At 36.8% G+C, this 26,769-nt stretch overlaps 2 protein-coding genes across 3 annotated transcripts; both read left to right on the top strand.

The window, feature by feature from the left end:
* On the top strand, positions 650–15,122 carry LOC105174024. Its single transcript, XM_011095982.2, has 18 exons — positions 650–813; positions 2,737–3,229; positions 4,256–4,347; positions 4,642–4,806; positions 4,899–5,292; positions 6,030–6,148; positions 6,231–6,303; positions 6,383–6,600; positions 6,728–6,772; positions 7,957–7,999; positions 8,482–8,673; positions 9,472–9,572; positions 9,704–9,782; positions 10,395–10,544; positions 11,810–11,938; positions 13,687–13,857; positions 14,409–14,468; positions 14,559–15,122. Exons 1-18 carry the CDS (start codon positions 773–775, stop codon positions 14,661–14,663), a joined length of 2,670 nt encoding a protein of 889 aa, XP_011094284.1. The 5' UTR covers positions 650–772; the 3' UTR covers positions 14,664–15,122.
* On the top strand, positions 15,580–22,797 carry LOC105174023 (conserved oligomeric Golgi complex subunit 1). 2 transcript variants are annotated; one of them, XM_011095981.2, is made up of 8 exons: positions 15,580–15,801; positions 16,094–18,353; positions 18,585–18,782; positions 19,644–19,924; positions 20,249–20,428; positions 20,635–20,812; positions 21,545–21,805; positions 22,485–22,797. In XM_011095981.2, the coding sequence occupies exons 2-7, from the start codon at positions 16,146–16,148 to the stop codon at positions 21,683–21,685; spliced, it is 3,186 nt and encodes a 1,061-aa protein (XP_011094283.1). In that variant the 5' UTR covers positions 15,580–15,801; positions 16,094–16,145; the 3' UTR covers positions 21,686–21,805; positions 22,485–22,797. The 2 variants fall into 2 exon arrangements, with proteins under 2 accessions (XP_011094283.1, XP_020553509.1); XM_020697850.1 differs by having other exon boundaries at positions 15,580–18,353.

Raw genomic sequence — 26,769 nt, 5'->3', positions numbered from 1 at the left:
GAGCCTCCTAAGATGTTATGGGCCTTCCGTTTCTTTTTTATTTTTTTATTGCTTGAACTTTTTTGGGCCAACTTATTTTTATGCACATCAACTCTTATTCTTAATATATTCTCGGAAAACTACACTTTACTCTTTTAAATATTCTCTATTTACAATTATTTATTTTCATCAAGTTTGGATGAAAAATGCTCCATGTAAGTGCTTTATTCATTTAAGAATTAGTAAGAGATAATTTATTTCGTTTCTCTTAGTGGGGAAAATAAGAATTCTATGAGACGAGTTAATAATTTCTTACAGAACAGAAATTAGTATAAAAATTGACAAATGCCTAAATATTGCTCGAGCACGAGTTCAAAATTTTTTGTGGCTGAAAGTATTATGGAAAATATGTTCAAGTGGGTATCGAGGAGATTGTGTGGGCCGGGCCCCAGGGCTCCAAAGTCCAGATCAATTACGGCCCAGGATTAACATATGATGTTACGGGTCAGGTCGGGATCCAGACAGCCCAGTTTTATATATGTGATGAACTGATTTCCCACGTCAATGGATAGAAGCCCTCCATGCCAAGTCAGCAATCCCCAATTCTTTTTGACCCCAGAAAAATAAAATAAAATAAAATAATAATGTTCTCTTCTCTCTTCTTCTCACAATTTCCCACCAATTTTCTATTTTCCTATTTCTTCTGTTCTCTCTCTCTCTCTCTCTCTCAGCAGCCATTATCACTACGGTATCCGTGCCTTCAAAATTGCACCCCTAAGTTCTGTATGAATTTATGTCTTTCCAGGCGCGCCACCACAACTTCGTTTCTTCCAGGTAATTCTTTTTCTTTTAACAATTGTCGTTTTTGCTTACATCTTATTCTGCATTACATGTTTCCGTTAATTGCTGGAGAATTCTGTGCTATTTGCATTAGATATCTATTATAGTCATTTGTAATTGAGTTCCGGCTGCTTCTCATTTAATCATTTTAAGTTTTTTTTTGGAAGGATATAATAATCTGAAATGGAATTTGGGACGCAGTTGGTATATGGAAGTAATCGAAGTTGGCTTTTTGCAGTTTCTTCGTGCCGTGATTCTATTTCTTTCTCTATTTTTTTTGGGTGGAGAAGTTTGCTGAGTGTATTCTTCTTCTGTGGTTTATACTGTATAATTAGATTTTGAACTGGCCGCTAAAAGATTGTGTTAGTTGGGTGTTAGTGTCATTGCTAACTGTATGTTTTCATTTTTCCGGGAGTAGAAATCTAGAAAAGAGAATTAAGAGTGTGAGATGAGACAAGACTTGAGATCATTGAGGATTTAATTGGCACATGTTGATGTGTTCTGTAAATTAATTTTTAGCAGTTGGGTACAGCTAAATGGTTGCCAAACAGCTATTCTGAAAAATCACTTTTTCAGAATTCTGATCAATACTAGTTAATCAGTCATGATTTTTTGAAATGAGAAAAAAAGCAACGGTTGTCTGTAAACCTAACTTCTGATATAGAATCATCTCAATACATAGAAGGAAAGGCCAAAAATACACACCAAAAACACTCAAAAGGAAGAAAGAAAGGAAGATGGGGACAATTGTTTTTGGCTGATCGACTCACCTCTTAAGAAAAGAAAAACTGGAGATGCGATTGTAACTGTTGGTTAAATTTCATTTTGAAGATACGTGTGCAGTTCATCGTGGTTGTTAAAACAAACTTGAGAAGGCTAAGCGAAAACTTTGGGAAATGAATTTTTGAATTCTCACAATTTCTTTTAGAAAATTTTCTAGAGAACCTGGATATCTGCTGCCTGTAAGTCTTTGATCACAGTTCTTGACATACTAGTGCTGCTGATAGCTTATGGATAATAGCAATGCCTTAGTAAAGTGAAGCATGTACTGTGTAAACTATTATGTTTTAGAAAATGGAGAATACTAGCTTTAGCCTGACTGTTTGCGTGCAATAATACATGCATTTTAGATAAACATGCAGTTGATCTTAACTTGTTAGATTCAATAGCAGCATATGAGCTATCAAGGCCTGGGCCTATTCAACTTGTTGATGGTTAGGTTTTGAGATTTAAGTATGCAACTTTATTTTTCTTTTTGCTTCTTTATTAGAAACGATAAATGTCGTTGTGAGAGATTAGGAATCGATGAACTATTGGTATTTTTTTGTTACTGTAGCAAAAGATGGCAAAAGTTAATTTGAGAGTGCTGCGTCGATTTTACTATGTTATATATATGCCTTTATACATCCTTTTGCAAATGAAAACCATTCCTCAGCCCCCTAATTTGTTTGTTAGTTTCTAATTAAGCTTTTGCGAGTAAAAGATTAGCCTAGTTCAATTTGAAGATGGACTATCTTTTTGTAACTGAAAATAATAATGTAGGAAGAATACATCTTGTTACTGTTTCAATAATTGTAGGTGGGATTTAGTTCTTGGTTCTTGTGCCATGTTGTTGATGATTTCTGCAATTTTTAGTGGGGTTCATTACATGAAAATAGAGTGTGTCTTCAAAGATAATGTAGGAGCAATTAATAATTTGAATTGTCCATCAGGTAAGAAAAAGGGGGAGAGGAACTGAATATATAACCAAATAATAGGTTCTTTTTCTTATTTATGGGTTGAATAGGTGGAAAGGTGTGATAATGCAGCTGGTTCCAGGAACTTGGGACACAATTTCCCTTATTTTATAGTCGAACTTTGATGAAGCATTTTGTGTTATTTGTGCACGTGGCTCATCCTGGTCCTTCTCGCTTGCAGCTCCTCAGGTCCATGGTCTCCAGTTAAACCAGTCAAAGCCTATTTCTTTAATGGAAATATTGTTGGTTTGGATCACCTGATATTTTATCATTGTTATACAAGGAAGAAAAATCATGTAAGGCTTTCCCATGGGGAAAATGGTAAATTTAGTCTTAGCTTCAGGTTGTCAGATTTAAGAAAACAATCTGGTAGCTTTCATAAAGTAAGGAGGATAGACCGTCTCCTGCATTTGGCTTCTGCTGATGATGGTGTGACAGTTAATGGAAGTCCGCAAGCAAGAACCAGCAATGATGTTGAGGAAATGAGATATAAATTGAATCAGTCTTTGCAGGATGAAGATAACAACACAGGCCTTGTCCAATTATTGCATGATGCTGCAAGGGTATTTGAGCTGGCAATTAAAGAGCAAAGCACTTTGTCAAAGATATCCTGGTTCTCAACTGCCTGGCTTGGTGTAGACAAAAGCAGTTGGGCTAAGGCACTTTCTTATCAGGTCGGCAGTACAATATTATAGCATTTTACTTGGTACCTGCCTTTGTTTAGGTTGTGTTGGTGCCATGAGATTCTTAATGCTTTCTTCTTTTATCAATCAAATCTGAAGCCTTTGTTTCTCTTCACTATTTATCTAATAAGATGGCCAAAACTTGATACTTGCATTTGTACTATGGATTTTTCTTATTGCATCAGCATATATAGATGAACTCTAACTCTAACCAAGAGAAGTCTTGAAAACTTAAATCGATATTTGATCTTTTTCACTTACAGCCTTCAAGTTCTGAAGACTGCAGGGAGCAGTCATTGTGCATAAATTTTGGCCTGATTGATTTCAATAATAGGAACTAATTTCCTGAAAGCAAAATTTCCTAAATTATGCCACGGCATGCAGTCCACTATTTCGATCGAAATTATAGTTTTGTGAAAAGGTGCACGAGTATTCTGATAAAGTTGATTCATTTTCCATAATAGAGATTTTATTTCACCTTCTGTCTTTCTTGTTCCACTGATGACATGTTAAACTACAATATGAAATCAATGCTAGCTGAACAGCATATTAAGTGGCCTTTCTTTAGAAATATCCTTGAACCAACAAATAGCGGATTTTATTTACCTGTCTATTTCTTTCTTCTGTGTGACACTAGGACTTGACATAAAAAATTAATGCTAGCTCAACAACTCATTCAGTGTGAATCTTTTGTGAAATCTGCTTTGAATTAAAGAAAGAAAAGATCTTATAACTTTGCATGTTGGTCAAGTGATCTCCTGCTGGAGTACCTCTCTTTGCTGATTCCCTGCTCTTGACTGGTGAACTACTCTTCAAGTCCCCGTAATCTTTTACCTCATTTACTGTTTGTATTCTTTATGGAGTTCATATTGATTTGTATCAAATAGTTCAGTATAGTGATAAGTGGAGAATACTTACTGATGGTATTAGCGTCAATAGCATGGCAAGAGTTCAGTCTGGTTTTTGTTTTTTGTGTTATCACCTATTTGGTTGCCTAAGATTTTTAAATTCCTTCAGGCCTCTGCGTATGCTCTTCTACAAGCAGCAAGCGAGATCTCATCTCGAGGTGATGGAAGAGACAGAGATATCAATGTTTTTGTACAGAGGAGGTAAGAATCCATTTCTGGTTTTCTGGCTTCAATTTTTCTAGAATAATTGTAAGATCTAGGAAGAGGCTTAACTCCTTTTAGATTTCCCCTCTCTATTTTGGGTTAAAAAATTTCAATGCTTTTGTAACTTTGTCCTTTGTTTGATATTAGGTTTGTGATTTTCATATACATACAATTTATCTTATCATGGATTTTATTGTTGCATGCATGAGAGTTTTCAGTTTGTAGGTGTTGTGATATATTGGAAAGACATTTGTTGACATTTATAACCTTTCTATTTTTGCCTTAATGTAGCCTGTCCCGGCAATCTGCTCCATTGGAGAGCATAATTAACGAGAAGTTGTTAGCCAAACAGCCTGAAGCTTACGATTGGTTTTGGTCTGAGCAAATGCCAACTGTGGTGACCAGTTTCATTAATTATTTTGAAAAGGAGCAGCGTTTTGCCTCCGCTACTTTGCTGTAAGTACTAACCTCATTTAATGTGTCATGACCATATGTCTATTTCCATAAACACCCTCATTTAACTATTAGTGAGTTTGTTTGTTTTACAGATACAGAAAAGACGTTTCCTCGGTTTCAGGCAATCCAAGTGACATATCCCTTCTCATGCTTGTACTTAGTTGCATCGCAGCAATCATGAAACTTGGCCCAACTAAAGTATCTTGTGCTCAATTCTTTTCGGTTCTTCCCGACATAACTGGAAGATTGATGGACATGCTGGTTGAATTTGTTCCTGTTCGCCAAGCTTATCATTTGATAAAGGAAATTGGTCTGCGTAGAGAATTTCTTGTCCATTTTGGTCCTCGAGCTGCTGCATGCCGAATAAAGAATGAGTTGGGTGCTGAAGAGATTATGTTTTGGGTGAGTCTAGTACAAAAACAGCTGCAACGAGCCATTGATCGGGAGAGAATATGGTCCAGACTCACAACAAGCGAAAGTATTGAGGTTAGTCTGGAAGAAGTTTCTAGTCATAACTACACATGCTTTGTTAGTTGATAAATGAGAAGATGTGGTTTAAAGATATGAAGCTATAATCAAGATAATTATTTCTTTATAAACCAAATATATCTTAGGTTTAAATACTATTTTGGTTTATCAAGTTTCAGCTGTCAGAGGATTGCTGCATAATCACTTACATCTGAAAGAATGAGCAAGTTTTCTGTTAGGAAAGATGATTAAAAGTTTTATATACTTCAGATGATGTCAAGCAACTACGTTATTCGCTATTCCCCATTCGGTGATAGGAAGCCAACTTTGTTTACCTTACCGTTCGCCCACTTTTTTGCTTGGGTAGTCTGTGAACACTGCTAGAAGTTGAAATTCACTATGAAAATTGAGAATCCAGTAACAAATTCTCGCAAATGTTGTTAAAGCACTCAGTAGAATTTTATGAGCAGGGTTATGAAGCCTGATGGTATGGTCTTCATATTGATGTTTAGTTAGTGAATAGCAGTGGTGAATTTTAGTTAAAGTGCATGGTATTGTTCTATGGGGATGCTGTACAGATTAATCTCACAAAGCATTTATTAGTTTACGAACATTTAGTTGAAAACAATGGTAAGAAGGAGTTCTTATAATCATTTCTGAGCTTTTCTTTATGTGCAAATTATGTGAATAGAAATTTGGATTCTTTCTTGGCTTTGGTGCTCAAGGCTGATTCTCCCTTTCTTATTATCATGGAGGTTCTGGAGAGGGATTTGACCATATTTGGGTTCTTCATTGCCTTGGGGAGAAGTACACAGTCCTTTCTATTCGCTAATGGCTTTGAGTCCATGGATGAACCTGTTGAAGGACTTATAAGGTGCAATTTCCAAGAGATGCATTCCTTTTTGTTTCTGTGCACTTCAAACTTTTCTCTGTAATTTACTATCTTCTCCAAGCAGGTACCTAATTGGAGGAAGCGTGCTATATTATCCTCAGCTGTCAGCAATTAGTTCTTACCAACTGTATGTGGAGGTTAGCATGGGAATAAATCAGCATTAAGAAGCGTTTACATGGTGGAAGAAACTAAAATATCTTTTCGATGTAACAACAGGTTGTGTGTGAAGAGCTGGATTGGCTACCTTTTTATGCAGGCACCAGCAGTACCCCCATACATGTTGTTGGACACAAAACTAAAGAGGGTCCCCCAAATACTGAAGCTATTCCCCTGGTATTAGATGTGTGCTCTCACTGGATCGAGAGCTTTATAAAGTACAGTAAATGGCTGGAGAATCCATCTAATGTTAAGGCAGCTAGGTTCCTTTCTAAAGGGTATCCAACTTTTAGAATTTTCTAATTCAATGTATTGAATTCCTAATCAGTAGCCACTATTTGTACTTTTTGAAGTCAATATATTGAATTTTAAATCACTAATGTGGACTGCATTCACCTATTTCAGGCACAACAAATTAAAAGCATGCATGGAAGAGCTCGGAATACAAAAGTAAGTTGAAGGAGGGAATGCCGTGTTAATCCTCCTTTCTGTATCCTCTCTTTTGCTTTTTGTTGGAAAAGGAGAAATTCTGTTGCTTTAATTTGTCTAGTAGACTGTTCAAGTATATCCGTGATGAATGATGACTACGACATATCAACAAACACGTTTAAATATTAACTTGATTGTAGATTACTGTACCAAGATTAGCCTTTATGTAATATACAATTTTTGCAGTTCTTCTCTGAGAAAACTTAGAAAGGTGAGACTAATAGGATCTTTGAGAAGATCCGCAATACTGTGCTTGTATACATTCCTTTGAAGTTATATTCTTTCACTGGGACAATAAGAGGGTTGCTTGTATAGATTCCTCTGAAGTTATATTCTTTCACTGGGACACTAAGAGGGTTGGCCTTGTCATATCGTTCCATTTTTGTCGATTAACAAATCGTTCAGATGGAAAATTCTGAATAAATAATATCATGCTTTAACAGGGTTGTTCCATAATGTTGCTTTTTAGTCATCAATCATGAATTAGCATTAAAAGCAAAGTTGGAGGTTTCCAAAATCTTTTGCATAAAACCCAATCTTTTCTGATGCATAAAATTTTCAACTTCCATATTTTTGTTTACAAAATGAACCTGGCAGGGATGGGGCGTGGGGGAGAGAACCTTGTTAAAGACAAAATCTACGGTGCTTGGTCACAAGGTCATTCTTGAAAGTGTCTGAACAGCCATTCAGTGCATATGATGGCAATCGTTCAACTCTTTCTTCTTCTCTAAGCGTCAGGTCTTTACAGCTAGTTGTACTGGACGTTGCCTTAGGGATGCTCAGTCTGCATCTCCTTGCGAATCATATTATCCATCATTTTATTTATACTCATTGGTTTTATAGGTAATAAAATTTTGTATATTCCTACACTATCAAATGGAAGGGTTTATGGTACTTGTCCTATAAAAAGTGAATGAAGAAGTTATGTTGGTTTGGATATGACCAAGTCGAGCATGTACTTCTCACTCTAATGTGATCCTGGAATGCTAAGAGTGGAAGATGCTCTATTTTTTGGAAATTGGTTATGATTCACGATCAGCTAGTAATTTTTTGTCAGAAAGTTGTTATTTTTGACGAGTCACAAGATTTAGATTATACCTTCTGATGTAAATTACCGGAGTTAATGCTTGGACAATTGTTGACAGGGATCAGTCACCAGTTGATAAAGAGTCACTATCGTTTGATAAGGTACTTATTTTAGAATCTGTATTTATGTGAAGCTAATTGTAGATGGTTTTTGCTTTGCTTTCATGCAATAGTTGAGGCTGCCATTGCCTTTGGGTGGGAAGTGAATTCTTAAACTGAAATGTTTATGTCTCAGATTCCTCCCCTTTGCCTCTGCATCCAGCAAAGTGTTCATTGGTCACAAGTGATGTTAGCCAGAGAGTATCGTCATATTGTGAATGTGGTTTCTACAGTGCAGAATCAATTATAGTTGTTTCATTCATCAATCTTAAAATTGAATTTTTTTTTTTGGTCCTCTATAAAGTTAAATGCTCTAAGTTAGGGATGTGGCTTTTGGTAGTTTATCATTCTATAGTTTGGATCTGTTGCTTTATGGTTATGTATGGCTTATTGATTTATTAGGTTGAACCAGTCCATATAAACTAGCTTGTGGCAGAACTACGAGATAGATTATTAAAATGATGCACTGTGTTTTTGTTTTGCAGGCACTGGAGAGTGTTGAAGAAGCTCTTTTACGGCTTGAAGAATTACTTCAGGAGCTGCATGTGTCAAGCTCTAGTTCTGGAAAGGAGCACTTGAAAGCTGCCTGTTCAGACCTTGAAAGGATTCGAAGGCTTAAGAAAGAGGCTGAATTTCTTGAGGCATCTTTCAGAGCCAAGGAAGCTTCTCTTCAGCAGGTATATGCTGAGATTCTCCTGAATCAATGGTATTTGTAACTATGATTGTACTTTCTTATTTCTTTGTGAGCACCTAAGCCTCAATTGTCATTTTTTACTGGGAATTTCTCTTGATAGAGATAAAATATTTAGTATTTTATTAACACAAAATCAAGCTTTTTCGTATGCTCTTTTTCTGGTTTCATTGTTGTTTCAGTATGTTCGTTTGCATCTTGGAAGCATGCCATGTCTTTTAGGGCTATGAAAATGTTCTCATAGATGCCTTAGTTTTCTTTTAAGGTCAATTATTTTAGTTTGCTGATCTTTTGAACTCGCTGAGGAAACATATGGACACATGCAGAACCAATTTTGATATGCTGGAGAGATGTTAAAGATTGTTAATGAACATCTTTGGAATCAAAATGTAATTCTAATACCAGAAATAAACGGGTCAAATATATAACAATTTTGAACTTTTAGATATACATGAGAACAAAAGCAGGAAAATGATTCTATTACCTAGAAATAAAATTTGTACCAGTCAAAAGAGTGATTTGACTGAATATTCCTTGGTTTCTTCATTCATTATTGATCTTTTTGAGTAATGCAAAAGCATCATTTCTTGTTTCTTTTGTCTACTTACGGTTATCACTGCGAGCATGTTGAACTCTTGACATATGTATTCCATTTTACTGTTACAAACTTGGTTAGATATACATAAAAATTATGTAACCTATTCTCTTTACGTACTGATTATGGATCAGTGTCCCAAAAGTGAATTTCTATTTGTTGCTTTTTGGCTTTTGTTTGATCTACTAGGGAGATGTCAGTGGGTCTAGAATTCCAGCGGGTGAGCAGATACAGTATTCCCGAGGAAAAGGTAGCAAAAGTTCCAACAAAGAAATGGATAAGAACAGCAGGTACAAGATTTTGTTGTGCTCTTACTATTATTCAGTCTTTTTGTTAAAAAGAAAATGATAATTTATGCGAACTTGCAGTTGATTGGCTTGTTTTTAGTGCTGACAAGTATATTTCTTTTATGGGTTACCAGTTCTCCTGGATTATGGAGTTTCTTAATACGCCGCCCAGCCAAACCGTCTGGCCTGAGCTCTCCACCTGCCAGTGATAGTGTATGCCACAATTGATTCGATAAATCATTGATTGTTTGTACACTTATTTATTTGTGTGCTGCAATGTTTCTTCTGTTGAAGAATGGTTTAAGTTCTGAATTTTCTGCAATTATTGTTTGCATTGTCGGGTACCCCAGCTCTTGAGCTATTTTCCTATGTGCCAGCAGATGCCTACACCACTTGATTTCCTTGACCATTCAGTCTAGAAAGACACCATATCTACGCTATTTACTTGGTGTCTCTTGGAATTTGGTTTAGCTTTAATACCTGGTACATAAATAATACTTCTGATGTTTCCTATGGAAAATTTTATTTACTGCTCTCAGAAAACATTCCGCTGCTTATAAATTCACAAAATTCTTTTGCATGTAACTCTGTCAAATTCGGGAAACTATCACTTTGTCAGTTGGAAAGTATGAACTGTATTTCACCTAGTATAGAATATTGGTCATGAAGAAGGATAGAGATTGACCAGCTCATGTAGCTTTGGATTTTATTTTGCTGCGTCCTTATGTGTTGTGTATTTTTGATTCTGATAGAACTGATGTATAGTTGAGTTACATACTAAGTTAAATGTCCTAATCTAGGATTTATGTTCTTCACCTTTGGCAGGATGATGGATTCTTTGAACACGAAACTGCAAGTGAGGAAATAGCTGACTCGGAATCAAATGAAATTCAGCGGTTTGAACTTTTAAGGAGTGAACTAATGGAACTTGAGAAACGAGTTCAGAGAAGTGCGGACCGATGTGAATATGAAGAGGTACATTGCGACTCTCCTACCAGATTGTAGTTAATAATTGGTCATTTGTTAGCCTAGAGATATAGATCTTCAGGTAGTCCTCTTTTTGATTCTATGATTCTTGTGAGATACTATTCCAAATATAAAATTAGTCAGGCATTTTTTTCTCTCTGGTGCTATACCAAGTGTTGGGTATCTCTGCAAACCCAAGGAATCCTTGTATGTCCATCAGCACCAAAGTAGTTATAAGATAATTTCTCTTTACTATAGAGTGCTATATTATGGATGGAAAATTTGGTCACTTGGCATATAATTAAACTATTAGCTCCATTGTCTTCTACCAGAGATCATTAAACTTTTGAAGTTGTGTTGTGCTTTGTAATAATTTTTTGTGCCAATATAGGAGAATGAGAGTTTCATGTAGCTGGTGTGACCATAAATTATCAGTTCTCACCTCGGTGAGAGAAGCTATCATCTGGCTACGATGGAAGTGCAGCCTTTTAGACCTGCAATATTGATGGGTGCCATGTGATGATTTATCACCTATGGATTCTAAAGGATGACCATGTGACTCTGCTAGAAAGCAAATATTCTTAACACTTATGTTTATTAACTACTTCTGCTTTACGCTATACCACTTGCTTTGATCACTGTTGCCCAGTTGACTGCATTCAGTTTAATACACAACTTTTTAAGTGAAATATCATGTCTTTATTTGAAACTTGAAATGATGTATTTAAGAGTACATGGATATAAATAAAAGGACACATCCTTCACATGGATGATGAGGAGGGTAAGTTGTTTTCAGTTAATGCATAAAGCATAGATCTTCTGTGAATTAAGTGATGTCGATATCAAGCAGTCCGAAAATGTCACTAGCGCACCTTTCACTTCTTGTTGATTCTCAACTGTCTAAATTATCTTCCAGTCTCTCTAAATCTATTTGTAATAAAATTGAATTATGTTTTACAAAACAAAAAATAAAAGCTTCTTTCTTTGGGAGGTCTTCTAGCCACTAATCAAAAGTCAATAATTTTCAAGTTGTCAAATTGAGATGGTTTAACGAACACCTTCTATTTGTTCACTGTTTCCTTTCTTGTCTGAGTGGCCTAAACCGAAGAAGTATCTGAATAGTAGAATTGGTTCTGAATTTGATCGCTTGGAGTCTATTACATGCACTTCTAGTTCATTTTGACGTGTTTGTAGTTGAATAATTTTTCTACTCACCCTTGAGGCTGTTAGGTTACTGTCTTATTTGATGGGATTGATGCAATGCTTTTATGCAGGAGGAAATTCAGGTTAAAGATGTTGCATCAGTATATGGTACTGATTCTAAAGACACTAGGTTGGTTCAGGTTCAGAAGAAAGATGGTATTATTGATAAATCACTGAATAAGCTGAAAAAGACAAGCACGGTATGAATATCTTATGGCTTTATATCTGACAATAGCTTTGCCATGTATTTTGGTTCTTCGTTCATTGTTATGGTTATGAGCTGAAGTGGCACGTTCTCCTGAAAATAAATCTAGTTGTAAAAGAAGTTGTGGCTCCAACTGTTTGGGCTTGACCAAAGCACATTAGGAGATATTATTCCAAGATTATGTGCATTTACTCTTTTATCATGCTCTGACAATGAAGAATGATTCTTCGTGCAATAACAAATTTCTGTCCAAGAGGTTATGTTGAGTGGAATCACAATCATCATGTGGCAAAGAAGTTTTCAATAAAATTTGTCTTCTTAGGATAATTTTAGCGACCAGGGTATAAACTTTGAAGCTTTAATGCCCATTTTTGTCGATATTGTTAGATTTGAGCACTGCAACTCAGATGGTGTGGTTGTCTGGTGTTATTAATTTCTTTTGTGATAAAGATACTGCTGTCAAGCTAGACAGAGGATAATCCAGTGTACCTCCGGGTGTTTTTAGGCCAGATCCAAGTACCTATTCGAGTTTTGAAAGAGTTGTATATACCTCCAGTCCAATTTGACCAATTTAAAGGTTATGTATTATCCTTTTTGATGAACTTTGATAATTCTTTTAACATGGCTTTGGTTTTAGCTCATCTCAATAACTTGAAAGTATCAGAGTAGCACAAGCTTTTGAAAGAGACTACACATTTCAATGTCTAAACATAATAACTCCGTCAAATATCTTTCAGGTCTGGTTTTATTTTATGTAATTTGAACTAGTCATGTTCCACAATGAAATACTATTAAATATGAGATTGATAAATAAAACTTATTGTAGTATTATTATCGAAGTCTCTTTTACACAACTTACATTGTTTAAGGACTATGGAGAATAAATATTTTAGGCAATAAAAATAAGTAGGAGTTGTATGTAATAGCATATACAATAAAGAGAGACTAATTGAAATTGTTTCTTCATCCTCTACAGTAGGTTATAGACAAATGGGACTTCTTAAAAAATTGTCTACTTTGTCAACCATTGTTAATAAAGATTTAAAAATCTAACCTGGAACTTAAAAGCATTACACTATTAATCAGGTACTTAAAAGATTTAGCCCACTCTCCCTCTTCTCCTCTTTCTCAGGCTTCTGACTGCATATTTGCAAATTTTATGAATTTCGGAACAAGTGAAAGATATAATTTCGGGAACAAATGATAGCGGCATCTGCTGCTTGGTCAGAGAAAATTATATATAGTACCTTATATTTAGATTTTCTTGCAGTTATGCCTTCATGATATGCTTCATTTTCTTTCTTAAACTACTTAAAATTAAATTCCAACAACAGCAACTCTTTTGTTTCCTGAAGCAAAATCCTTGCCAGGTGAGTAGTGGGGAATTCATGATCTAAATAATAAACTAGAAGTTAGTGGGACGATCTTCTTTATTCTTCTGTGAAAAGTTACTCCATGTGGCCTTTGCAGTAGCTCCTTCAGTTGATCATTAGCCAACTTCTTGTTGCTGGATTCGTGCTTGTGAATGTTTCACCTGAAATTATGTTTCAATAAAGCAAGAATTTTTCCAAACTGATCTTGTAATGTTTCTCCATCAAGTCTTGTGTATTACTGGATGAGGCCAGACATCTCTGGTAATGACAACTTGTAACAAATTTTCTTGTCTCCTCTGCATGACTGATAATTAACCATACATTTCTCATTATTTTGCAATGTCTTAAAATTTTTTATGTTCATGAGCAGGATGTTTTACAAGGCACTCAGCTTCTAGCCATTGACACTGCTGCTGCTTTGGGTCTGCTTCAGAGAGTGCTAATAGGGGATGAATTAACAGAAAAAGAAAAACAGGCTCTCAGAAGAACATTGACCGATTTAGCATCAGTTGTCCCAATTGGCATTCTCATGCTCCTTCCGGTAAGAAATGAGGTCTTGGTTTGGATAAAGTCTGCATCTGATCTATCTGTTAATATTTGTTTCTAGTGGCAATTCTTGAGGATTTTGAGTTGGTCATGGCCATTAACCTGCAAGGGTTTGACTTTATTAGTGGAAGTTACCCTGCCAGCATGTTTTTAGTCATCCTGCACTTTCACTAGTTCTTCCTTGCTGTGTCTGTGCTCAATATATGCCATAATGTATTGGTCTTTTCTTTTATAATCTCAAGCTCATTGATTGCTTTCTTTGTACATATGATTTGACATTCACAAGTCGTCACAAGGTCTTTTGCAAATAAACGAATTCTTTTTATTGCATAAAGGTTTTAATCAGAGCAAATTAAAGGACATGCACTTCCATATAACACTTAAGATAGCCACCAAGTGCAGAGCTTGCAAGAATGAGAAAATTACCTGCTGACTGATGAGTTTAACAATGACCATAATACAGCATTCCTTTGCCTTCTCCTCCTATTTCAAATAAGCTGATCTCGATGCCCTATCTTTAATGTATTTGCCGATACATCTTTGCAGGTCACTGCAGTAGGTCATGCTGCTATGTTAGCTGCAATTCAACGCTACATGCCGTCATTGGTTTGTATAAGTGAACCCTCTATAGTATCGGTTAATCTTTTACGGACATAACACAACCTAAGAGAAGAATTCACTTGTTTTTACTGGCAGATACCTTCCACTTATGGACCTGAAAGGTTATATCTCTTGAGGCAGCTGGAGAAAGTAAAGGAAATGGAAGATGGGGTAAGTGCAAATGAAAATGATGAGGAATAATATCCCAACAGAAGCCTCAACCAGACATTCTAGCCCTATGCACCATGCTGCGTAATGAACATTTTCTCACACTGATCACACCCCAAATGGTTGCCATTAGCTCATTTTATAGTAAGGCACCAAAGGGCTGCAGTCTTCTGGCATTGACTGGATTAGCTGGTTCACCCGGTTGCTACATGGGTGACCCTGCTTTCTAATTCCGTCAACTGCGTGATGTTCGCAAACTGGCAATTTGTTGTACTATCCATTTGTTTTGCTACCATGTATATAACTCTATCATGTAGTTGATCAGACTCCAGCTTCTTGTAGTTTGTTTCTGGTTCTCTACTGATACTGGAGTCGACACTGTAATTTCCAATGTGTAGCTTGTAACATTGAAGCAATTATAGATTACGACATGAACAAGTGTGGAAGGATAGAGTTTGAGTGTTTGCGATACAGCACTTAAGGTTGCATGAATTTGGTTCTCTTCTGGATCATTTGAAAACTGCAGTTATGGTGTGGACGGGTAATAGTCTGGTGATCTGGTGGAGGAATTCAAAGGATGAAAACTTGGTTAATAATGATAAGAAAGAAAAAGAACAAAAAGAGAAAGAAAAAAAAAAAAAAAAAGGCAAGGCAATGGTACTTCGAAGTACACTAATAATCTGACCGTGATGTTTAATACAAAATAAAATGTTATTTTACCATAATTTCAAGTTAACATTATAAAAATTAAACGAATTATATATATATATGCTTATTTCTATTACACAATTCATCTAGTTTGCAAAATTATTGTGATTAGAGGGTTTCTTCCAATTTTGATTATTGAGTATTGACTACTTATGAAAGTTTGTAATAATTTTATATTTAGGCCAAGTTATTTAAAAAAATTATGAACCTTAATGAAACAAATATAAGTGAAAAATAGGACCACGGAGTACCAGACATCATGCTCAATGTACTACTGTTGATTAATCCCGCCACCGTCGGGTCACGCTTCCTCTTGCTCCCATCTTCGTCTTCAGATCTTCTCTTTCTTTCCTCTCTTTCTCTCTCCTAAATCGCCGACGGCTGTTACTTTCACTGATCTGCACCCTGGTGCCTCTCTGAAGGCTTTTGATGAATTTCCCTTTGGAAAATCCTACATCTCTGGGTAAAACTCTCCTCTCTTTTAGTAATTCTTTGTTTCGGGTCTGTTCACTTGTACGGGCACAATCCGGAATTTCGTGTTAAATTGTGTGACATTTGCCCGTGAATTTAAAAAGATGGTATCATAGTATATGCTGCCATTTTGGACTATGCCTTCTCTTGCTCCTTGATTGAGGATTGTTTTTCTAGTGTTTTCGTGTTTGTGTCCATCCAAGAAGGCAAATCTGGATTCAGAAAATGCATAGGAGCATACGGAAGATTACCAATTTGATCCCTTGTGGTTATTATTCTTGCAGCTGATATTTTCTGGTGTCGAGTGTAAGTTGGTGCTCTCCATTTTAGGCAACAATGTCCGCCACCTCCAACCAAAGTCGGCTTGGCACTGGTGGTGTCCCTTGGAATCAGGATGCTGAAGCTTTGTTCCGGGTGAAGCCCATCTCGGAAATTCGCAATGTGGAGGCAACCACCAGGAAGCAGATCCAGGATAAGAGTGAGGAGCTCCGCCAGTTGGTCGGAGACCGCTACCGCGATCTAATTGATTCAGCTGATTCCATTGTCCTCATGAAGTCATCCTGCGAATCTATCTCCGCAAATATCTCTTACATCCACGATGCAATTGTCCACTCTCTCTCTTCCCCTGATGATCCTCCAAGGTCCCCTCGCATCTCTTTTAACCCTGTTGGAGCCCGTATTTATGGAATAGCCTGCCGGGTCAAGTACCTGGTGGACACCCCAGAAAACATTTGGGGCTGCCTCGATGAATCCATGTTCCTTGAATCCTCTGCTCGATATATCCGTGCAAAGCATGTGCATTCTAACTTGCTCAACTGCAAGGATAACAAGAATGTGCTCTCCAATTTCCCTTTGTTGCAGCACCAGTGGCAAATAGTAGAAGGTTTCAAGGTTCAGATATCACAGAGAAGTCATGAGAGATTGTTGGATCAAACCAGTAATCTTGGAATCAGTGCCTATGCAGATGCATTGGCGGCTATTGCCATCACTGATGAACTTGAACCGGAACAGGTGTTGACTCTATTTATAGACTCTAGAAAAGCAATCATGTCTCAAAAGCTAAGTGCCTGTTCTCGTGATGCCAATGCTAATAGTTCTGAAGTAATTTCTGTGTTCTGTGATGTCCTAAAGATAATTCAAATCACTATATGCCAAGTGGGGGAATTGTTCTTGCAAGTATTAAATGATATGCCTTTGTTCTATAAAACCATTTTGGACACTCCTCCTGCATCTCAGTTATTTGGGGGCATCCCAAACCCTGACGACGAAGTGAAGTTGTGGAATTTGTTCAAGGACAAGTTGGAGTCTGATATGGTACTGCTAGATCGGGATTTTATTTCCAAGACTTGTTCTGATTGGCTTAGGAAATGCGGGAAGGAAATCATGAGCAAGATTAGTGGAAAATACTTGATTGATGTAGTTGGCAGTGGTTATGAGCTTTCTTTAGCTGAGAAGTTGATAAGGGAGACCATGGATAGCAAACAGGTCTTAGAGGGTAGTTTAGAGTGGCTGAAGAGTGTTTTTGGTTCTGAGATTGAGTTACCATGGAAAAGGACACGCGAGCTTGTCTTAGGGGAAGACTCAGACATTTGGGATGATATCTTTGAAGATGCTTTTGTTCAGAGGATGAAAGGGATCATAGACTTGCAATTTGATGAACTAAGTGGAGCTGTTGACGTGCTGCAGTCAGTTAGATCAATTGCAAAACCTCCTGGTGATCAAACTGATCCTGAAGATTACTTTAATACGTTTCAAACTGGTGGTGGGGTTTGGTTCATGAAGCCAAATGGTAAAAACCCAGTTTCTGTTCCTGGCTCAAAGTCACATCAGCCCCAAGAAAATGATTTGCATAGCTGTCTCAGCACGTATTTTGGCCCTGAAGTAAGCCGAATTAAAGATGTTGTGGACAATTGCTGCCGTAAAGTTCTTGAGGATCTACTCAGTTTCCTGGAGTCTCCAAATGCACCACGTAGGTTGCGGGATTTGGCACCATATGTACAGAACAAGTGTTATGGAAGTCTTTCAATCATATTAAAACAGCTCAAGAGTGAGCTTGACCACCTATATGGCGAGCTTGACAATAAAATCAAAGATGATTCCCCTTCTGTTTCTCCTCCTGCTATTCTTGTTGAGAGATCATTATTTATCGGGCGACTTCTGTTTGCATTTCAGAAGCATGCTAGACATATCCCTGTGATACTTGGTTCACCTAGATCATGGGTGAGTGAAGTTATGACTGCTGTCAATGCCCAATCCCCAGCTGGATTGAAGCATACTAGAGTAGCCAATGACTCACAGATAATTGATAGTCCTGGAAAAAGACTAATTAATTCCAGCAGGAAACAGACTTCTCTAGTTACTGCTGCTCTATTTGGAGTAGATGACAAGTTGAGCCCACAACTTGAACAATTAAGACAGACAACCCAAGATCTTTGTGTCAGAGCTTACAGTCTGTGGATATCATGGGTTTCTGATGAACTTTCAAACATATTTTCAAGAAATCTGAAACAGGATGATGCATTGTCATCAACTGCTCCAATCAGAGTGAGTGATCTTACAAGAAATCTTTTTGGCTGTACCGTGGAATCTTATGTGCCTAGCAATTACATCTCTTTTAGTTGTATTTCTTCCAGGACTGATCTCAATCCACGAAAATACACAACATTGTTTTTAGTTTCTTAAAAGTCTTTGAAAACTAGAGCTATTTCTTGCTTTGATGGATTTAACACTAGAAATTAGTTTTTTGTCTCTAAATTGCTTCAAGTTATTGGGCAGGGTTGGGAGGAGACTGTAGTCAAGCAGCAAGAACAGTCGAGTGAAGACCAGTCAGAGATGAAGATATCTCTTCCTTCTATGCCTTCTCTATATGTCGCATCATTTTTATTCTACGCATGTGAAGAGATTCACCGCATTGGTGGACATGTACTTGATAAATCAATTCTGCAGAACTTTGCAACAAGGCTTTTCGATAAGGTATGTGACTCTATTGTCGAGCAATATTATTAACTGTGGCTTCATGGCTAATTTAATTAAATAATATAGAAATAGATAAATTAACCAAGTACCTTATTTCTCAAACATAATCAAAGTAGTACAAAATGATATTAAAAAGAAATTGCACTTTGGATAATTGTAACTTGAGGTTAAGGATTTGCATTTTGTTTATTTGTATTTCATTATTATTCTTTCTTTTCCGTTTCTCACAAGTGGTTTCGGATTGTGCTGTAAAGATTTGTCTGATTTCTGAATTATAAATATGTGAAGAATTAGGCAGTCTAAGTATTCATTTGCTTTCAAAATATGAACACATGGCTATCTCTTTAAGACTTCTATGATTATTGTATTTTGTTACAACTTTTACAATATGAACATTTATATAAAAAGTTATGGATTTCTTTGTTCTAAAAAAACTTTTGACTTACTGGAAATTTGAATAGGGTTACTTCAAAAAGTTTGATAATCTATAAGATTATTTTTTTTTAATCACTAGACGAAGGTAATTTGCAGGAAAATCATAAAACAAGAGAGTGTTTATGGAAGCGACAGAGTAGCCTACGGAACTGACAAAAAATGTTTTTCAACTTTTTGAATAATATATTTTATTTAAAATATTAATATAAAAATATTATTATCTTATGATTTAATTTTATCATGTGATAACATAATTTATAATTATAAAAATCTACTGTTCTTGTAAGAATGCTTTAAAAAGTTCTGTTAGTCTTTTTATGTTATTCATAGCCACATCAATCTTCTTCTCATTCAGTGGCCAGTCAGTCTTGTGTTTATTTTTCCTTGGTGCACATGATTAAAGCTTCCATTATGCTTGTATAGGTTGTTGGGATTTATGAGAATTTCCTGTCAGCAGAAGAAGTTGGCGGGTTTCATGTGTCAGAAAAAGGCATTCTTCAAGTTTTATTTGATTTGAAATTTGCTTCTGATATTTTATCTGGGGGTAATTTTCAAGCAAGTGATGAATTATCTGAAATCTCTAAATTGAAAGCTCCCTTGAGAAGAAAGCAGAAACCACAGCAACCCCAATCGGTCATGGGAGAGCGTATTAAGCAGTTGGTAAATCGTCTATCGCAGAGACTGGATCCCATAGACTGGCTCACGTAAGATTTGACAGTTCATGTCCTGTGGCATGCTTGATGTGTTTGTTTTCTGCCTAGTTTGTTTGGTAGCCGATGTAATAAAGCACCACTTACATATGCCATATATAGAGCTCCTTATATTATTATACATTTTTCTTAACTATTGCAATCCTGGTGCTGTTAATTGTCATATGAACAAGAAGCAGATGCAATTATAGTATTCTTGGGACCTGGAGTTATCATTTCTCTGTCTCCCAAACTTGAAATGTTATGTAGTGAAACATATTTTTGCTGTTATTCTCTTTTCGATGCAGTCATCTTACGGGTTCTTTTGATCCATCTAAGGTATGAGCCATATCTTTGGGAGAATGAGAGACAGGCATTCCTTAGGCATGCTGTCCTCTTTGGGTTCTTTGTGCAACTTAATAGGATTCACATGGACACTGTGCAGAAGCTGCCCACTAATTCTGAATCAAATATTATGCGCTGCTCCACAGTACCTCGTTTCAAGTATCTTCCCATCAGGTGGTTACCATTATCCTTGATGAGAAATTTGCTTATTCGTGTGTCATTTGTTAGTGTGTCTGTCAGTTTTGTCTGGTTCCAACTTTTACTTTCACTTACAAGCTAATTTCTTATTGCTTGACATCCTATTGCTGTCTTCGAGTTTCCACTAAAATAATTCAGCCAAGTCCTGTTACTGAATTTTTCAAGCTTTGACTGCTATCCAGTGCTCCAGCATTGTCTGTTAGGAATGCAGCCAGGACTGCTGTATCAACATCTATGGATGATGTTTACTCGAGAAATTCCTGGAAGAATTACACAAATGAAGAGATATCTCGAAATATTGATGTTGATGAGGACTCCAGTTTAGGAGTGGCTGCCCCATTTTTAAAGTCTTTCATGCAGGTATAGTCTCTTCCTTACTGTTGTTATCTTGGAAACTTTCATACTCTTAGTCCCTATAGGGTGGGGTGCATACGAGGTTTTGTTCATGACATTATATTTTGAACTTTTGCAACAACGGTTTCACTTTTATCAGTATAGTAATTTTGGTGATTTCGACATATAATAAAAAGTTCAAAGATTAACTAGGAACTCTCTTGGAACTTTCAGAACTACAGCATTCCCATCTAGGTTGTATCTAATGATCTAGACTAGGGAGCAAAAATTGTTAATTCACTTTGGACCTACAACTTAGCACTTTATACAATTTCTCATAATTGTGTTATATTTTGATGTGACACCCTAGAGAACCAATGATTGCTTTGTTTTGCATGTGTGCTAGATTTTGTTTGCTGCAAACTTAATGCTACTGTTTGCTTGATATTTTGTGTTTTACAGTACAATTTCAGTGAATACATGTTGCATTGAAATTGATTAGAGCTATATCTGGTGACATCTTTAGCTAAAATCCTCCAGTGCTCTGTCCATGAAGTTCCTATTTTCTAGCATAGGGATTCTCTTCCACTGTTACTCTCTCTTTTGGTTGCATGAACATATGATCTTATTTGGTTTTAAACTAATTTGGTTTGACAGGTGTTTCCCCATTTTGCATTTTTGCTTGGTTTTTGACTGATTCAAGTTAGAGACTATTGCATCATTCACTAAATCTTGAAACTTTTTCCTGGCCGTATTCAGGTTGGTAGCAGATTTGGCGAGAGCACACTAAGATTGGGATCGATGCTAACAGATGGGCAAGTTGGAAGGTTTGGTGACATATTACCTGCTAATGCTGCTGGACTCCTTTCATCCTTTACTGCTGCCAGATCAGATTCTTGACTGGAGCAACTACTCCGGAATCCTGGAGCACTGGCCATGAACCATGAGTTGTTTTTTCCTAAACCTCCTTCTCATGGGAGAACACTGTATGCTCACCAGGAATGAAGTTGCATTCTTTTGGTAAATAATCTACTATGAATCCTTTGGATGTGAGATAGTTTCCTTAGATTCTCAGACCACTGTATGCATGTTATGAGTTAGATTTACTCTCAGTTAAATTTTCGCTGAACTCATTGTGTGAAGTTTGTGTGCTGATTTTTTACATGGACAAAACTTGGAATTAGGCTGATGGTAAAATCTGTTGAGTATGGCTTTAATTTTCATGCATGTGTCAATTGCCTTTCACTTTGTCAAAAATGATGGTTGAAGTTGTATATGATTGACCAATCGAAAAATATACTGCTATACCAGACATCTTAATTCTTTTTCTTTTTTTCCCTCAAACTGCCAGTATGCAATATTACCCATGTAAAACCTGGTTCCTTGAATTGTGTGGTTGTCTTGAATTAAATAAGTACAACTAGATATTCAATTTATGCAGAGATTAATTTGAAGTCATACTCCATTGCTGCTAGCCTCTCGATTTCAGTTATTTCACGTGTCCGTAATCGTGGATGTTCTGCCGACAATGTTCTCCTTTTAAAGTTTTACCTCCCTCCCGTAAAATTGTTTCCCATTAGGAAGCTCAACTTCCTACAATGTGGTGGTTTTTAATCTTTCCACTGTTGTGGATCTTGGGTGCTTCAGATCTTTTGATACTTAAGATTCTTCACTGAAATATTATTTTGTGGATTCTTAGTGTTTCCAGCTTGAGTAATGCTTTTAACTGAGTCGTTAGAGCATATATATGAAGGCATAGCAAAAGCAGCAGAACAGAACCCATGACTTGCAGCAGATTTGCCTTTGGGAAGAAATCGTAACAATTCCTCATTCCTGTTGCTGCTCAGATCTCAATATATGTAAATCTTGTCTTCTTGGATGATGATACTAAGAGAGCTTGGGATGTAATTTTTCCAGTACTGCAGATAGAAATGTCATTATTGCCCTCGAGGACATGAACTCACATATTCAACCTAAATATACATTACCTCCAATTCTTGTTTGATTTTTCATTTTTATGTCAATTTTTCCTATTATTAAATTTGTCACTTTTAGACGTAGAAAAAGATGAATGGAGGAAGTTTAATTATAACATCATTATGAATTACTGTAATTATTGATTATATTTTTCATTTATCCAAATCACAAATATTTTCTTCATATTTTTGCTCTTAAAATACTCGAATGCAAATGTCGAAAAAACTAATTGTCTATTCGAAATTGATATAAAAAAAATTAAAAGTAGTACAAAGGTAAAATATGTATGCATCATTCTTTCAAGAGTTCATATGATTTTTTGCAAAGGATGCATGCTGTGCGCGCTTTATTCAAACTTAATTTACCTTGAGTACATGCTTGATGAAGTGTCTGGACGAAATAAGACGAGTTTGTGTTAACCAGGAAACATAACTATGGAGTTGCTTCAATGGAAGAACCCATCCTTATTCACTCTTCAAGATATATTATTAATGTCGTAAAAGCATTAGTAGCACATATTTGATAGCAGTGTGAGCAACAAAATTGTGTGTTTACATTCACCTTGCACTTGCCATTCTCAAGTTACATAGCATGACGGATTTCGAGGCTGGGTGAAGTTGGAGAGTGGGGTATGGGTTGTGTGTGAGTCCGCATTCTGCGTGCATTGAGATGCTAGCCTGGCATGTAGAATCGTTAATGGGTGTTGAATGGAGCATCTGGAGTATGTGGCGCCGGCTGGGTCAGGGATATTTGGTGTAGAACTCAGGCCATACGATTACAAGAAGAGAATGAAGATAAACCCAATGGGGAAAAGGCGTACTGAAAGAGAGGGAGCCATTAACTCTCTTGTGTCTTGGTAAGGAAACATTACAGTTCCGAAATCTCATTTCAAGTGGTAATTTTCTATTTCAAAGAGACTGGAAAGATGATCTATTATCGACATTCAGGTTTGAATTCATGCTTTTATGTGAATGCAATATATAGCTGTGTTTGATTGTTTTCGAGTTCTCATCTGCCTATCTAATAGGCAAAGTTGGCTTGCTGTTGAATTGATTTGGAGTCATTTTGGATGACATCTCATTTGTTGTTCCACATGTTACGGTCCTAAATCAAACTTGCAAATCACCAACACCCTTTTCCTGTGGGTTTGAATCTCTTTCAAAGAGAAAATTTATTTGCTAATATGTGAATTAAAATGTGTTGGCACAAATTCAGGTTGAGCCAACTCAATGACTCTGATTACTTACAGATAAAGATTGTTTGTGTAATGGAGATCTTAGAGAGGTTGAAATAAGTGAAGCATTTTTTCTGTTATCTAGTTCTTGGAAGCCTTTGGCGAAGGAACATGAAAAAAGTGTTGCTCTGATTCATCGGCAACCAGTTCCAATGGACTCCAGAATTGCTTTAGTTCTTTAGCATGTCTTCCTTGCCTCTGCAACTGAATTGCTCTGGAGGATACGGGAGAGGTTCTCACATGTTTTGTTAGTTTCTGTGAGGTTTTCAAATCTAATTCACTTGTATGTGTACATAATCGTTTGAAAGAAAAAGGAATAGTATAGCCTGTTACTGTTCCTAGAGGATTTTGACGATTGACATGAATCTTGTAGTTGTTCTCCGATGGGAGGAAAGAGAACACTGGTCTGGGTTCTTTTAAATGGACTCTGACTAGCGATGTGCTGTATTAAGCTACTGTAGTTAGGAGCAACCGTTAAGTGTATGCCTTTTGGGGACAAAGCTGACCTACATTTGGAATTGAAAGAATTCTATATGGGCTTTTACAATTTCTACAGAGAACTGAAGAGAGAAACTAGACTGAGGGGTCTCATTGATGTGGCATTACAAACTTGGAAGGACATCTGAAATTTGTTTAAGGGGTTGCAGGGCCCTAAAGACTTTATCCTTTGTTCCGTACGGCCTAGCTGCTCTCATTTGGTTCTTCATTTCTTTCTGTAATATTTTGGTTCCTCTACCAATTCTATAAGAATGCAACTAATTAGACTGCACTCAGAGAGAGTGAAAGGTGCTGGTTTGCATGGGTGAGTAATTCATTGGTGTATCCTCTTTTTTGTAATGAGTATTCTGAATGTGAAATTGAGCTCGTGGATCAGTTTGAAATTGGGACTGGCACGCCATACTTGATTGGGTGGTGGAGATAATCAAGAGGTGAGAGAAGAGACGAGGAACGTGGAGTCGAGCAATTCACTTTTTTCATGTGCCGGAGGTCTGGCTCCTTTATCTTGTCTCTATAATAATTTTTTTCCAAGTTCTGAACAAGTTTTGGCTATGAATATGTTCATTCACTATCAAGAACTAAAGTTACTGTTTCCTTTCCCATTTCAGATGGTCCTTTGATTGAAAGACCCATTAAGTTGGTCCCCAATGCATAATTGGTGGATGCTGCATGTGTGGGGTTTTTATGCATTGACGGATTAGATTAAGTCTTTTTATTACTGTAACAACTCTCAATCTTTCCTGTCCACAGCATCAACTTGAAAAGTTATACTACCTAGGCTGAACATCATCTGTAGTTTAACTAATTGTATCGAGTGCTGGGGATTGTGCAACTTTTTCGGCTTTGCCAGCAACCATCTTTCGTCGGTGTGTATCATGGTTCTACTGATCCTTTGTTTGTATTATTCTTTCAGCCACAACTGATGGGGGACGGCAAGATTTAGCCGAAGCTCAAGAGTCAAAAGGCTAATACCCAAAACACACAGAATTACGAGGAATAAAGAACTTGCAGGGCTCAACATTTGGACTGAATCACAGTGTCAAGGCTGAATGAGAATCTCTTCAGTTGTGTAATGTGTTAATACACTGAAGCTAGTGAGTGATGTCCCATGCATCTTGGGACCCCCCACTTGCAGAAGCACCAAACATGAGTTACCAGTAGCACTACTGAATTAAGGTCAGTGGAAATCTTTTCTTGTCCCGATCTTTCTGGCGTCCATGTAATAATAACATGACATTCTGACTGACTATTCACCAGCTACTGCAGGCTTGCCTTTTGCCTCAGTTGTTCTCATTATCAGGATTCTTGTCAAGCAACTTGTACATGAATGTGACTTTACATTGCAAAAGCCTGTACCCATTACCAACATGTACAATATACAAGTTCTTGCTGGCAACCCTTCTCATCATTTTGAGGATGAGGTATGGCTTTCTACTGACTTGTGTTACTTTGTCATGTCCGAACATACCAATTATCATGCACAGCTCAACCATAAGATTTGGATGATCAAGAACATTGAGCTAGCTAGTACCCCATATGATCAATTCGGGGAAGAGATAAACAATGCTTCGGCGTTCTTGATATTAATTTCTGTAAGAACTGATATTTTATCATTTTGTTTTTCTGTAAATAAATATAGTTTAATGTGTGTACTGGAGAAGAATTATATATCTTGGAATTTATATATTGATTGACAATAATAATAATTAAAAGAAAAAAAGAAGATATAGTTACAGAAAGGGCGTTGATGGGGATTGCCATTTGTCCCATCAAACTAAAGTCTCTATCTTCCACTTCTACTTACCCACAATTCCTATTTATTGCAGTAATGGTGATGATGATGATGATGATGATGATGATGAGGCCCTCTGAAAAATCCAGAGGCAGAATCACTACAGTAGCAAAATTCAACATGATTTTGTACAATGTTGAGATTCTTGATTGCAACCCTCCATATTCTTCCATCCTCCCACCTGGGACCTGATCATGCATTCCCCCCCCCCCTCTCTCTCTATATATATATTGTGGGAGTGGGACCCTTCTTCACTCCCCATTCCTCTAGTCTACTTCTGACTTAAATTTCCCATTCTGTGTTTCCTTTCGCCTTTCTGATTTCCCCCTGGACTTATGATGGGCTCTCTTCTTGATACTCCACTTTTTTTCTTCTTTTTTTCTTTCCCTTCTCTCTTTTTTTCTCTTTTGAGAGACACTCACCAGCAGAACTGGAATTTTCTTTTCTTTTTTTTTTTTTTGGGGGGGGGGGGGGGGGGGTGGG

Source organism: Sesamum indicum, linkage group LG11 (genome assembly GCF_000512975.1).
Source record: "Sesamum indicum cultivar Zhongzhi No. 13 linkage group LG11, S_indicum_v1.0, whole genome shotgun sequence".
Taxonomy (NCBI): Eukaryota; Viridiplantae; Streptophyta; class Magnoliopsida; order Lamiales; family Pedaliaceae; genus Sesamum; species Sesamum indicum.
This window is presented reverse-complemented; position numbering and strand designations above follow the sequence as displayed.

What these genes read in the sequence shown, in the direction of transcription:
- LOC105174024 (XM_011095982.2), top strand. Translation starts at nt 773, where the DNA reads ATGTCTTTCCAGGCGCGCCACCACAACTTCGTTTCTTCCAG. An exon ending in CTCCACCTGCCAGTGATAGT is followed by an intron (nt 9,783 to 10,394) that starts GTATGCCACAAT and finishes CACCTTTGGCAG; the next exon opens with GATGATGGATTCTTTGAACA. An exon ending in AACGCTACATGCCGTCATTG is followed by an intron (nt 14,469 to 14,558) that starts GTTTGTATAAGT and finishes TTTTACTGGCAG; the next exon opens with ATACCTTCCACTTATGGACC.
- LOC105174023 (XM_011095981.2), top strand. Translation starts at nt 16,146, where the DNA reads ATGTCCGCCACCTCCAACCAAAGTCGGCTTGGCACTGGTGGTGTCCCT. An exon ending in CATCAACTGCTCCAATCAGA is followed by an intron (nt 18,354 to 18,584) that starts GTGAGTGATCTT and finishes GTTATTGGGCAG; the next exon opens with GGTTGGGAGGAGACTGTAGT. An exon ending in TTTTAAAGTCTTTCATGCAG is followed by an intron (nt 20,813 to 21,544) that starts GTATAGTCTCTT and finishes GGCCGTATTCAG; the next exon opens with GTTGGTAGCAGATTTGGCGA.